The sequence below is a fragment of the Cydia fagiglandana genome, chromosome 4 (genome assembly GCF_963556715.1).
Source record: "Cydia fagiglandana chromosome 4, ilCydFagi1.1, whole genome shotgun sequence".
In the NCBI taxonomy this organism is placed as follows: Eukaryota; Metazoa; Arthropoda; class Insecta; order Lepidoptera; family Tortricidae; genus Cydia; species Cydia fagiglandana.
Window position 1 is genome coordinate 16237011 of NC_085935.1, and position 14818 is coordinate 16251828.

Consider the following 14818-nt stretch of genomic DNA (forward strand, 5'->3'; position numbering starts at 1 on the left):
ACCCTGTTCACAGCCATTTGATCTCCTGAGAGTATATTTTTTATAAAAAAATGAGCGCACTCCATGCATGAGTAGCCTCGCTCATTTTTAATTGTTAATTCAGAGAAGGAAATGTCAAGGTGGCTAATCTCCACACCAAAGATTCATTGATTGTATGAGATGTATAAAGTCTACTTAGGTAAATTGTAAAGTTAACCAGGAATATATGATCAGTGATCACGCGCCATGTTGCGGAATTTCATTGGAACTATTTTTCATTCTATACTGAACTGTCACCATGCACAAGCGCCCTCTTGACAATGATTACTGGTCAGGCTTTTCCTAACCCGAATTTAGACAGCTCAAGACGCTGTATGGCGCCATGTTTTGTGGTACCAAACTAAATTGACTGTTTTCTCCTATTTCTATGAAACTTACAAACATTGACGTTTAATTAAACTTTACCATTTACCACATATCGTCAGGTGACAAGCACAACTCATTAATTACTAAAAAATATTTAAACAAAAATCAACCTTCTGTAAGTACTATAGTTCACCATGGCTATGAACTTGTAGTGGTAATTAAAAATTAACCTTATTGTAGTATATGGTTCATTAGGGCTATGACCCTGTCGTGAGAATTAGTGAGTTTTGCTTGTCACCTGACGATATTGTATGGAGCCCTTCAGCGCCGTCTATACTTGCTGTCAAATTCCAAACAAGAATTTGTCATAGACTAAATACATGCAATACAAACAATAAGTCGTATTATACAGAGTGATGTTCCTAGAAGTTTCACTAGATGGCGTCACTATATGAACTATATTGACTTCGATCGCAATCAATTGAAACTATTCAGGAGACAATAATTTGTGGTGATTAGCAAGTTTGTTTACTCGCCTCTGGTCCATTGTATCATTTATACAATTCTGAATGATAATGTTTCACTTACTCAAAATATTGCCACTCCTAATAGCTAATATACCGTGTATTTCATTCGAATCATTACATAGTTTCCATTCGTACTTTGTCACCTGATAAGTACAGTCAGTAACAGATAGTAAATGGACAAAGTGTATATCCACAACTTTACATTTTTTTTACGTATTGAATTGGATGGTGCTATTTCTGCTGACTGTACATATCTGACAGTGTCGCATTCATTATTTTCCAGTCGTCATCATTAGTTTTATTATTTTGACTGTGCTGAAATGTTTACTAAGCCGCTGCAAAATTGCATCGACAATGCAATTTTGCGGCTATTGAAGGTACATCATCAAGAAGCAATATTCCTGTGTTTAAAGTGATGTTCATCGCAGAGAATGATTACTGATCAATACGCAAATAAAACATTTCAGACTAGTTTACTCTGTATCTTTTGTAAGAGTCCATTTTATTTACTTTTGTATATATTGACTGTAACGGGCCGGGTCTCGGTCCCGACGTCAGAGTGATTCCATTTACTATAAGACGAATGCATGCATTTCTTTTGAGTGTCTGTGTGATCATTTTCAGATTTTGTAATTAGTGTCTAGTCTCGACGAGTAGTTTTATCGATTCTCACTATTTCGTAAGTGCTATATCTTTTGAAGAAAGCCTGGCAATTCATTTATAAAGTATATATTAAATGACTGTTGGAGTTGGTAGACAAATAACGGTAAAATATATTTTAGATTTAGATTTATTTTTAACCATTAGAACTATCGCAATTGCTGTGCACTAAACCAAATAATTGTTGATTTCGTAAATCTATTGAAACTAACATGTTTATTTCTTATTGGAGTCTATCTATTGTTATGGTAATTGGCAGGCTTTCTTTATACCAGTGTTTATTTATTTTGGTTGTCTAAAGAAAAGAAAGTATATTTTAGTAAGACTGTTCCTTTCAGTTAAAAAATTGGCTTAAAACTCGATCAATCATGAGTTGTAACGAGGTTTTTATTAAAATTTTATTTACACGTTAATGATATCCCTCGGGAGTCCTCAAATGCACAGATGTATTTCCGTAGATTAATAAATATAGGAAGTTTATACTTTATATTCGTTTACAATATACTCGGTGCTTTGGACAAGTATTATTGTCATTCAAGAGGTAATAGGTTACTTACCTATCTAAATATTCTATTCACCTCGTGTAAAAAAATTACACTGTTTTTTTAAGAAACAAGGTAAAGCGTTATTATTATGTAAAATATTACTAAATTTTCTAATAAATATGTGTTTTATTTTTAATATTCAATCATTGTAGTTCCCAAGCTACCATACAACTAGGTATAATATTAACAAAAAGTAAACTGCTACAACACACTTAAATTATTTCATAAGCTTGAAATCGGTGATTCTAATATTTACAAAAAAAATGTCGAAAAAATAAAATACAAAAAAAACTGCCACCAAATTAGTTATTCTCTATATTAATATTTACAAATTAATTAACAATAAATATGTACGTTTATAATTTACTGCTTTACAAATCATTTTAATTACAGGATACTCAACAGATTTAGCTAATACGATTATTTATACATTTCAGAGTTCATCTAGCAAAATGCATATGATATTGTCAATGTTTTTTTTTTTCAAGTGTAAAATACTTAAGACAATACATGTGAAGGGAGCTGAACGACCAGCGAAGAATGTTATGGCAAAATCCTAATTCAAGGGTTAGATACAATTTATAGTACCTAAAGTTATGATACCGTATTTATGATCAAGTACACCCAGCTGCAAAAGTGCATGGCCACTTCTGCAGCTCGCTGTAAGTACAGTAATTGTAATATAGTGCGCACAAAGAAATTATCAGTTCAAAGGAATTCCAAAGAGCGGTAAAGGTTGTTTTCAGTCTCACTAAGGGCCAGTTGCACCAACCACATTTGACAGACTGATCAACGTCAGCCGGCGCCCCCCGGCGCTTTACTATGAAACTTTCCATAGATAAAAATTTAGCGAACTCTTTAACGATACGAACAGTTTGGTGCAACCGACCCTAGTGTTAATTTTTTGGATGGCTTAAAGAGCGTATTAGACCGTAGTCTCTATTAATTCTATTATGAATACATTAAATACTTAGTAATGCATTGTTCAGGTATTCTTTGCTGGCGTTTAGATCGCTTATCCCTACATACACTATAATATTTTTCAAACTGGAAGGATATGATAATATGTATATGTCAATTCAATTTAATACAATTTTGCGACATTTGGCATTTCTAGGTTATAAATTGTATGTATCTCTCATTGTAGTACCCTTCCAGTTTGAAAAATAGCGCTTTTTTTTCTTATAGTTTATAAGTTTTATAACAGCTACCAAACCAAACCAAAATTTATAAACAACAATTGATCATGTGAAAATGACTCTCCAGCATCTCGCCAGATTTATGATTTTTTACACATAATTAAATAACTACAGAAATGCCAAAACCCATTACGTATATGTCAAAATGGAATGCAAGACAATACATAAATTGTTCTATTGGGCAGTACAAGTTAATAAATTACTTGAACGAGGAAGGCAATTGACGGTTTTTCACTGTTCAGATTTTATGTTAGCATCAATATATTCTGGTATGAGTAGCTAGCACCACATTAATTGACTGTACAGTCACCATCAGATACATCGGAGCGGCCGAGGCGCTCACAAATATCTGAACACGACTCTATTTTGAGTGCGTGTTCAGATACTTCAGATATTTTTGAGCACCTTGGCAGCTCCGATATATCAGATGGCGACTGGTACAGTCACCTGCAATAACAATGCAATCGCAAAAATATGTGACACTCTTATGGCTCTACAAATAAGACTGTGTCAGGTATTTTTGCGTCCTTCGTTGTACTAGAAGTCTAATAAGACAACATATCATTGTTGTACTAGAAGTCTAAAAAGACACTGGATAACAAAAGGATAGTAATTTTATGATTGAGCAATAATGTGTTATGTGCTACGGAAATGCTATGTGCTTGATACATTATTGTTATTGCTTAACAGCATATTTTAATTTGAAATAGTTGATTACGCCTCCTGCAAAGCCTGATTCTCCTTTAACATATAATAATCCTGGTGATAGTCTAAAACCTGTATGAAGAACCTTCAGTAATTGTAGACCTAGACCAAGAAAAGTCTGCAGTGAGTTAGCTGACGTCAAACTGCGTGAGCTATCAATATCGCTGCAGACTTTTCTTGGTAACTATAGAGCTTAAATTACAAATGTTAACCCAATAATCACCATGATAGCAGAAAAGCATAATAAAGTAGTTACACACTTTTAACTTAGATCTAAAATTGTACTAATACGGTACAAATAAATACACAATAAGTGACACGATCAATTATAGACCTTAACGTCTTGCATTAAGGTTTACAAGATGTATGTCAAAACATTACTGGAGTTAGCTAACTCTGCAGCGTAATAAGTAATTTAACAACCCCTTAAAATGATATATGTATATGGCAATATTTCTTAGCTGTCACTAAGACACGATGATAACAGGTAAGTGGAATGAGACATCTTAATACTTGTACCATACATATTTCGAAAATATAATAATAGTTTAGACCAAGGTTTAAATTCAAAGAAAATTTACCACGTCTAAAAGGTATAGTGTACATGTTCCGCATTTTTGTGATTTCAATGTAGATACCTGATTTTCACAATCGGTTAATGGCAGAATAAATCACAAGTATCAAGAATATTTCATACTTTTTTCTGTGGTGTTGTATTTATCGATCGCTGCAGAGTTAGCTCAGTTTAACTCTAACGTGACTCTCATATCTTATATTGAAGTTGTGATTGTTAGTCAATAATAAGATTTGATAAGTTGTAGATTTGGTAAGTTGTACTTTAATATTTAATAATGGATATTTTCGAACACAATAGGGAATTTAGCTCGATAAAAGCTTAAGGGCTCCCCCACATCTGGCGTCTTTCGAGCGTCGGCGTCTACAATTCTATGGCCGACGTCGACGCAACGTCGACGCAGCGTCGACGCAACTGCGCAGCGACGTCATTTTCCATAGCGCTGGACCGACGCCGACAGACGCCGACGCTCGAAAGACGCCAGATGTGGGGGGGGGCCTAAGCAAGAGTGTATACTAAAAACCATAATTAGATTCCAAAAAAAGTACGACAATGCTGACACTTTTTAGTAGCGCGTCTAGTATTCATGTAAAAATAAGTAAATAAAAGTACTTTTTTAAATCGTAGGAGTAAAATTACCAATAAATAAATTATCTTAGCGTGTTTATTTATAAAAAGGAATTTACTATTTTACAAACAAATTATTGCAGTGGCAACATTGTCTTACTTTTTTTTGGAATCTAATTACGATTTTCAGTTTATTGTAGGTATGCATAATTGCATAATGGTACATAATATTGAATGTAGAGAACGTACTGACATGCCTATTGCATTAGGAATGTTACAATACTCCTAAATAGATAATTGTTCTTAATTCATTCAAAGGTTTCCCTCTAAACTACTGAGTTATTATTATAACTGTGTGAGATTTATACCTTAATTAAACCAGCCATTAAACCAGCCGTGTGTGAAATTAAAAATATATCTGCAACTGCACTAACTTGATGGCCCACTCCATACATCAGTTTCGGTACCAAAAAGACTACATATTACATAGTGTATTTTTGTAGACGACATCTAGCGGGATTATCAGTACTGATAATTCCGCTATTCGATGCTAGAGATGTCGACTATGAAAATAATAGTCTTTGTTGTACCAAAACTGATGTATGGAGTGAGCATTCTTGTCTTACTATATTTCTGTAAGACTAATTACAGTTCTAAACACATGTGAATATGTACTCTAAAGCTTTCACAATAACGTCAGATATCTGTGAGCACCTTGATTGCTTTGACATATCTGTGGCGTAAGTTCAACAGTTAGGCTGCTTTTCCACTAGATATGTGTGTATCAAATTTTTGCTATGCCATATTTGGTGTTGGAAAAGGTAACAAAAAAAAATGAGAATTGGCCAATGGCAACGAGTAATAGAGAAATATGTACCTATTAGTCCAAAAACCCTCCTACCCTAGTTTGACAGTTAAAATATTTAGTCATATCGCGCTATTATATGAGTTGTGGTCACTGAGTTGCCAAAAGAAAATTTTTGACAATAGAGAATATTACGCGAAACACTCCGTAGGGGACGCCACTACCACAATCCATCACAATCTAGGGGCCTACCGCGAAACAAGTAAATCGAAATTTTGTTATCCAACCTTTCTATCACTGTTGCATATTCGAGCCATAAAGACGCAAATAGCTAAATTTCGATTTTCGCGTTTCCCGGTAGGCCCTTGTTAACAAACCGCCGTCATATTTTATTGTCTGTGAAAACTTGTCAAAAACAGTTTAAGGCACAGTATGTATACGTTACTCTATGGTTTACTAGCTAGCTTAATGCTGCACTCTGTCGGCAGAACATTGCAGTAACACCCCCTATTGCCAAATGTAGATTTTTGACATTTATAGTTCGTTTTTTTTAGCATTAGAAATTGGGTCATTCCACCGTTTCGGGTGTTACACTTGAACTCATAAAATAAGGTTTTATTCGATATTGTAACAGGAACTAGGAGGTTATAACTATTGATTCATCTACTACTTTGATAATATTTTCCTTTCCTGTACGCACATTATTAAAGTATAAGAGAAATAACGAGAGAATCACTAAAAAGTAGCTGTTTCGGGCGTTACGCGAATTGGCCTATACCTTCTGACCATCAGTACCAAAATGCATAATTAAGCGAATTTTATCAAGTAAGCTCCAGTTTTATTTATGTCAAGTAATAATAGTTAGTATAGTCTACTGAAACACTGAAGTAACACTTAGTATCACTTCTTATTTAATTTTAATAAAATAAATGACCTGTTTCGGGTGTTACTCATGGTTCGTTTCGGGTGTTACGAGTACGAAATTAAGACAGATTTATACGAAATTATCGCTCATTTTATTGAAATTATTGTCTTTTTAATAAATTCGATTAAATATATAAGTAATAAATGCTGAATTATTTTAAAATACATTATCTTAACAATAAAAACTGTTTCTCGAAGATATCATAATTATTTTTCTTTCGATGCGAATATTTCCGAAAATATTCACTTAATCAAAAACTTGTTGATGGTGACACCTATTCATTTTGAAAGATCTATCCAACGACACCCCACATCACAGGATTAAATGCAAATTAAAATTAAAAATATTTTTTTTGTACAGGAGCTACCATAAAAAAACATTTTTTTTTCGGTTTTTTTTTGTGTCATATAGGTTCGGTATGTTTTCTATGGAAATAGGTTAGTTTCGACTTCTTAAACCACTTTTCATTTTTCAACCCTTTGGTAGCGTTTCTTATGGAATGACCCAATTAGGTAAACAATCTTGATATGTCTTTTAATTGAAAAACACATTTTAAAAATAAGTTACGGCAAATATGTAACAATTATGAATCTAATACGATCATTTATATTCTTCTGCTTTCATAAGTAATAGTTTTTGAATTTAAAAAGCGGTTTTCAATTAAAAGACGTGCCAAGATCGCTTACCTTCTTGCAAGTTCTTTCTAATGCTAAAAAAACGAACTATAGTGTTAACGCATAATGTATGGTGCCACCAATATTAGCTGTCTGATTCGAAGCACGAATTAGTCTTAAGAAATCTTGATAATAGTGGTTCGCTTAGATATCTAATTGTAACACCTATTCGCTCTGATATATTTAATGGTGATTACTTTCGAGTTTAAGATGGCCAGACAGTATGCCGTTTACCTCTCACACATGTCATGGAAAAGCAGCCTCTACCTGTAACCACTTAGGGTCGAGTTGGGCTACCTGTAACCACTTAGGGCCACTTGCACAATCACACTAACCCGAGGTTAAGCAGTTAAACTGTTAACTCAGTGTCAAACTGTATTGGTAACCATGGTAACTCCAGGTTTAACCGGTTAACCCCGGGTTAGTTGAACGGTGCAAGTGTCGCTTAGCCCCTTGTCTGCGGCCTGTCAAATTTGATCATTGAAGTGACCTTGACATTAAAACAATAGATTTTAACTCACACGCACGGATCCGTGTTTAAGCATAGTTGGGGTCAGGGTGTGGTCGGGCGGCTAGCCGCGGTCGGCGAGCTTGCCGGTGAGCGCGGCGGCGCGCGCGCGCGCGTGCAGCAGGACGTCGGCCGCCAGCTCCTCCACCGTCGTGTAGCGCGAGCGCTGGAAGCTGAACAGGTCCGCGATGAAACCCACGATCTCCGCCTGGGGACACAACATTATCGTCAGCGTCAGGTGACAAGCAAAACTCACTAATTACTATAGTTCGTTTTTTTTAGCATTAGAAAGAACTTGAGAGAAGGTAAGCGATCTTGACATGTCTTCTAATTGAAAAACGCTTTTTAAAAATCAGTAACTATTACTTTTGAAAGCAGAAGAATATATATGATCGTTTTTGATTCATAATTGTTACATATTTGCCATAACTATTTTTAAAATGTGGTTTTCACTTAAAAGACACATCAAAATTGTTTACCTTATTTCTAATAATAAAGAAAACGAACTATAAAAAAAAACATACTAAAATCGACCTTCTGTTAGTACTAATATGGTTCATTGGGGCTATAAACTTGTGTGCTATATCGACATTTAGGGCTGATTTAGACGATGCGAGAACTCGCATGCGAGTTTCATACCATTGCGGGTTTGGATCGGTCGGTTGAATTGGACGTAAACAGTCGGCAATGTAACTTAAATCGCATGCGAGTTCGAGCGCCGTTTAAATCAGCCCTGAGATAACATCTACAACTATTTGCCATATCATTATAGCGAATACTCGGAATAATGGGTACATTTTCCACTCTTGTACACTCCGGAACTCGACGGCCTTGAGCCTCCTACCTATCCCGACCTGCTATAAGGTAAACGTACAATAAGGTAAAGTAAACATGCTAATGCCCAATGGATCAGACCTTGCTGTCACCTCTATTGACAATGACTTAAGTTTCAAGATGACATGTACTGGGACCGCGTCGAGCACCAATACGTTTACCTTACTAGTTTTTTTCTCGTGCTAATTTAATCGAACACTGAGGAAATTCTTGCAACTTAACCGAAATTGAGCTTAGAATGAATTATCAATATCTGCATTTTTGGAGTCCTACGATCCTATGTGCGGCGACGGCGACTAGCCCAGAAAATGAACTAACCATTTAGACCCATAAGGTGTTGCGTGCTAAATTTATACTAACGGCGCGATCCCGAGATACGAACTAGATATTCATTAGACATGAAATAATAAATATATGTGACGTTCCACGCCAAAAGGTACCATTGCCCCGGCAGAATATTGGAGCGGCGTTAATAATAGCGTAAGCGCCAACCGCCATAAGATACCTTTTGCAGTGGAACGTCACATATCTTTACTAATTAATGTCTAATGAATCTCTAATTCATTTCCCGAATCGCGCCGTTAAGAGATTTGCAACTTAGCCCATGCCAGTTGCTTAACTATGCATTTATTACTATTATGGCTCCTCTACACGATGGGCCAACGCCGGCCATTCCAAGGGACGCAGCCGTGCGATAGAATGAGATAGAAATATCACTTGCTCCCTCTAACGCATAAATGCGTCCCTTGGAGTGGCCGGCGTTGGCCCATCGTGTAGAGGAGCCATTAGGTATAGTTACGCCACTAGCCGGCGCAAGCCACTCAGCATAATTACTTGGAAGGCGCGGCACACTTCCTTGAGCCGCTCGTGCGGGCCGAGGAAGCCCCACACGAGCACGGGCAGCAGGTGCTCGGAGATGGAGTAGAAGTGCGCCATGAACCCGTCCGGGTACTGCAGGTAGCGCCGCTTCGCCTTGATCACCGACCACACTGCCGTCGTTAGCGCCTGAAACAAACGATAAACATTAACCCCCTTATTCATAAACGTTTACTAAACAAGCGGATAGTAATCGTTTGTCCCTTTCCATCATACCAATACGTCAGAAAGGGACAAACGATCATTATCGGCTTGTTAACTTTAGTAAACGTTTATGAATAAGGGGGTAAATGCTTTGCGGACTAGTTCACTACCTCCCGTCCTTAGCCACTTTCATCGCTACCAAAGAGAATTTAGACTACAGGAATATTGTCAAAGTAAATTATGTAGTCAGTACACTTACTGCCACCTTCGACACAAATTATTAACACTTTTAGAACGCCTTTTGACTTTGATCCTTACGTTTTCACTGATATGTGCTAAATTTGTTAAATGTCAAAAAGGATCGCCATCTACGCCGAAAGTATCATACCATCTCTCGAAAATATGGTAGGTACAATACCTTTGGCCTATCGTCGAGTAGATGGCGATACTTTTATACATTTAACAAATTTAACACATGGTAGTGAAAAACTAAGGCTCACTTGCACCGTTCCACTAACCCGGGGTTAACCGGTTAAACTTAGCGTTACCAGGGTTACCAGTACAATTTGACACTAGGTTAACGGTTTAACCGCTTAATCCTGGGTTAGTATAATGGTGCAAGTGGGCCTAAGAAGCAAAGTCAAATGACGTTCTATAAAGTGTTAATAATTTGTGTCGAAAGATGGCAGTGAAATGACTACATCTTTTACTTTGACAATATTCCTTTATTTCAAATTCTCTTTGTCTCTACTATCGCTAGCAATAGTGGGATTCGTTTTCAGCAGGTTACAGAACAGTACGTGGGCCATACTGAAAGTCTCTGGATTCTGATATATGAGACGACTTATTTTTTCTAAGTGGCCAGTTCAGGAATTTTCATTATGCCCTAAGTATAACATCGGTACTCACGCTCTCCTTGAACCCATCTGAAAGCCACCGGTTGCGCACGACGGCGAGCACGGACGAGGGCGGCGACTCCAGGTCCTCGAAGGCATCTAGTAGGATGTAGTCTAGCACCACGTCGTAGAACGACAGCACCTGTAGGTATAACGTTGTACGCTTAATACAATGGCGATATTGGCGATAGTCAATCGTAATACATGGACCAACAAATCTCCAGAGCTATACAGCTCGACACATTGGGTAGTCTACTGTAGGCACAGAATAAATAATAGTACTAGGTACAGAAGACTCATCCCCTAACAAAACGCGTCTGTTACGATCAGCACAGATATGGCCGCTAGGTGGCGACAGCGCCACGCGCGGCTTATGGCAAACCCCAAAATTGGGGCCGAACGGATGTACTTTTAGCTACCTGTAGCAAAGCGACGAAATCGCGGAATGAGCCACGCCTGCCTTAGGGTGGTATTACCTGTCCAATTTCTTTGTTCAATGTGCATCGCGGTTCGCTCTCTCATTAAACAAAATGTGATACGCTAATACATATTGGACCAATATATTGGACGGATGGAATACCATCCTTAGGAACTTAGGAAGTAGAATGAATGAAGAAAATCTTACTTTAACTCCTTTACTGGAAAGTTCGCTTTCAATTGTGGCCCAGTTCGCGGGATCCGATGTCCACGTAACCATTTCTTCATATGCAACTAGAAACTCTTTGGGTTCCTGTAACATCAAAACTAGTTATTGGTGGGGCAAATATCTAACAGAGTGTTGACCTAAACGTCAATTGCAAATAACCATTATAAATTGAACCATAATCGGCAACGGACGGTTACAGTTTACAGTTCAATTTATAATGGTTTATGGCCAAAAATGGTTAATTGCATTAACGTTTCGGCCAATACTGACATCTAATGCATCAACATTAAAAATATAGGTATGTTATCGAGGCTTATTCCAGGTGTGAGCCAATGTTCTTGTGGTTAGGGCGGGTTGCACCATGCACAATAAAACAAACTGATTACCGCTAAATATGGCGTCGGTAACTGTGATTTCACACCTTAGAGAATTGTCAAGCTTTTTAAAGACGCAATTATGTCCAAAATATCAATAATACAATCGATCCTTAGTCTAGCTAGGTCTACCAGCTGTTTCAGTAAGAAAAAATTAACTCATTAGGTACCTACCTACTATTAGAAGTATTATAAAACAAATTAAATTATTTTCAGAAAATATGGGGGCGCCATAAGCCTTCAGTAATAAGTGCATATACTTGGAAAAATTCGACCTCTGCCGCAGTGGTCCGGTCCGGTGGCCGAATGGCACAGGCACCTGCCGCGATGGTCACTTTTTTTAGTATATGACATTTATTACAGTTTATAGATGTACTACTAGGTACATTTGCTGTGTAGTAAATTATTAACTTTACTAAACTCTAGTGAGGTGATTGTTTTGCGCGGCAAACTCGATCAGACCGCGTTGGCTCGCGAGCCAACCCGGTATCCATTGCGCGCGGCTGCCTCGCGAGCCAATGTTCGATAGTTTGCCGCGCAATATGGAGACACGCCTTTAGATGAACGAAGTAGTCTAATTGCCGTAGGTACTAACGTGAAATGTCCCCTCTCAGGTGGTTATCAGGTTACCTTGTCGGCGTAGAGCAGCAGGTCGGTGAGCACCTGCCGGCCGGCGTCCACGAACCACGCCCAGTGTGCGGGCGCGCGGAACACGGCCGCCAGCGCCAGCCGCAGCGCGTGCAGCTTGCACAGGAACTCAGAGTCGGACGCACACTGCACCACGTCCGTGCGCAGGGTTCTGACAATAACATATGTGCCTATGAGGCCCACTTGCACCATTCCTCTAACCCGGGGTTGACCGGTTAAACCTGGAGTTACCATGGTTATCAGTACACTTTGACACTGGTTAACGGTTTAGCCGCTTAACTCCGGGTTATTCGGATGGTGCAAGTGGGCCTAAGGAGCATATTTAATTACACCGTCGTCTACCGCGACATAATTTCATTGTTTTTACCTTAAATTCCGACGTTTCAGGTGAGTTGCACCAGCAATGAAATTATATCGCGGTAGACCCGTTTGTGTAATTAAATATGTGTACAATAGAGAGCTTAAAGTGTTGTCTAAGGAGCGTGTGTGTACTGTAGGTGTCAGCACGGGAGCTGCCTGTTTATTGGTGCGAGGTTTTTATATCAACTTTTCATTATAGGTACGTCACATTTCAATGCGTGCCTGAACTAAAGGGGGAAACACTTGGAGGATATAACCAATGGAGACGCCATGTCTAAAATTTTCGGTACAAAATAGTCTGCCGTTTTTTGCGGGGGAGGGGCACATCAAATGGGGTACGTCATGTCAGATAAACGTCAGTCCATACATATGGTTGACCATTGGCCGCCTATTCTCGACAGAGGGGAACGCCTGTTAATGGCGGCTCCATTGTTAATTACTCCGAGGGGAAACACATGCTGTTAACTCAAGTTTCGGATTTTGAATCACAAGGTAAAGGTGTCAACAACGGTCCATGTAGATGGTTAAATAATAACTTAGGTATAATTAGCTATAATATGAAGATTTAAATTAAAGGAACTTACCTATAAGGAATGCCGATTTCTAATTGTTTCACACCTAATTGATATAATTCTAAGTTTTCTACTTCAGGCAGGTCATCTTTCAGGTCGTCGAATTCTCTTAAATCCGCTACCTGAAAATGTAAGAGAAAGCACAAGATGAGTAGGTAGTAGAACTTATGCTGTCGGTGTTAACTTAGAGTGGTATTCCACCTGTCCAATTTGAGACCCAATACGCATTGGACAAAGAAATTGGATAGGTGGAATACCACCCTTAGAGCGATATAAGTAGGGTATCCGAGAGCTATGGGGTACCTGACGTAGATAGGTAGTAAAGTAAGTGAGGTTTTACTAGTCGTATCCTAAGGCCGCACGGCTGGCACGAAACCGGTGGTGTGGGAAGTGGTGCGATTGTCGCCGCCGCCGTCGTCCAGAATATACAAGTAGATACATTTTGATAGAGTCGCTTGAACTTAGGTACCGCTCGCACCGCTTCGCCAGTCTAATCAGGTGCTGGGTCTGGTATACAAAGTATACAGGGTGGAAAGATAAGTCGGGCCCTGGAGGGAAACTACCTTAAATCCTTAAGCTGGCTCATTTTACTTAAGGGAGACATTCCTTTATTTTTAAAAAGAAGCAAAACTGCATTCAAAGTATTTTTCTTTTTTTCTTCAATTTGGCTTGTCTAAAAAAATCTTAAGTACTAAATATTAGATTTTATGGATATTTTGTACGACAGACGAGTGTAAGACCTAATGTTTCTTGGAGAAATGTTATCATTAATATTAACTGTATCGACTAGTAGAATAAAATTGCGAGTTTGTATTTTTTTTTATTTTTAGTCGATTCGAGTCCCGGGCGAGGCAAGCGAGTTTTAGAAAATCTTTGAATGCAGTTTTGTTTCTTTTTAAAAATAAAGGAATGTCTCCTTTAAGTAAAATGAGCCAGCTTAAGGATTTAAGGTAGTTTCCCTCCAGGGCCCGACTTATCTTTCCACCCTGTATATTATGAAGTACGAGTATGACCTGATCCTCCGCGGACGCGAAGGACTCGGCGCTGGAGTGGTGCTCGCGGCGCGTGTGCGAGGAGCCGGTGTGCGTGGACAGCAGCCGCGAGCGCCGCCCCGCGCCGCCCGAGCCCGCGTCGCCGCCGCCGCCGCTCTCCGACCGGAACAGGACGGAGCGCTGGTCGAGGAACAGGAGCTCGCACCGCTCCTACAATTCAAATACGGATATTAATCGAAATAAAATGAAGTTGGGATTAAGGGCAGGAAGAACAAGACATTAATCGAAATGAAACAAAACATTGAGTTTTGCATCAGCTCTTAGATCTCTCGACAGAACTCCCTTCCTCGGACGAGCTGAGCGCCAGCGTGCCCGAAACGCCGCCGCGGGTGCCAACGAGAACGCGGCCAGCACGGACCTACTCCCAGTAGTTGATACTCTC

The 14818-nt window shown here is 38.7% G+C and overlaps 1 protein-coding gene across 1 annotated transcript in view; it reads right to left on the minus strand.

Annotated features, from left to right (window-relative positions):
- Positions 1-8084: 8084 nt before the first annotated feature.
- Positions 8085-14818, minus strand: part of LOC134663935 (mitoguardin) — an 80321-nt gene continuing 73587 nt past the window's right edge. The window contains exons 5-11 of the mRNA XM_063520479.1: positions 14398-14586; positions 13397-13506; positions 12435-12603; positions 11410-11514; positions 10798-10926; positions 9703-9873; positions 8085-8242 (exon numbers count right to left, since the gene is read on the minus strand). Of these exons, the coding sequence (XP_063376549.1) occupies positions 8099-8242; positions 9703-9873; positions 10798-10926; positions 11410-11514; positions 12435-12603; positions 13397-13506; positions 14398-14586 (1017 nt within the window). The 3' untranslated portion in view covers positions 8085-8098. The remainder of the gene's footprint in view (positions 8243-9702; positions 9874-10797; positions 10927-11409; positions 11515-12434; positions 12604-13396; positions 13507-14397; positions 14587-14818) is intronic.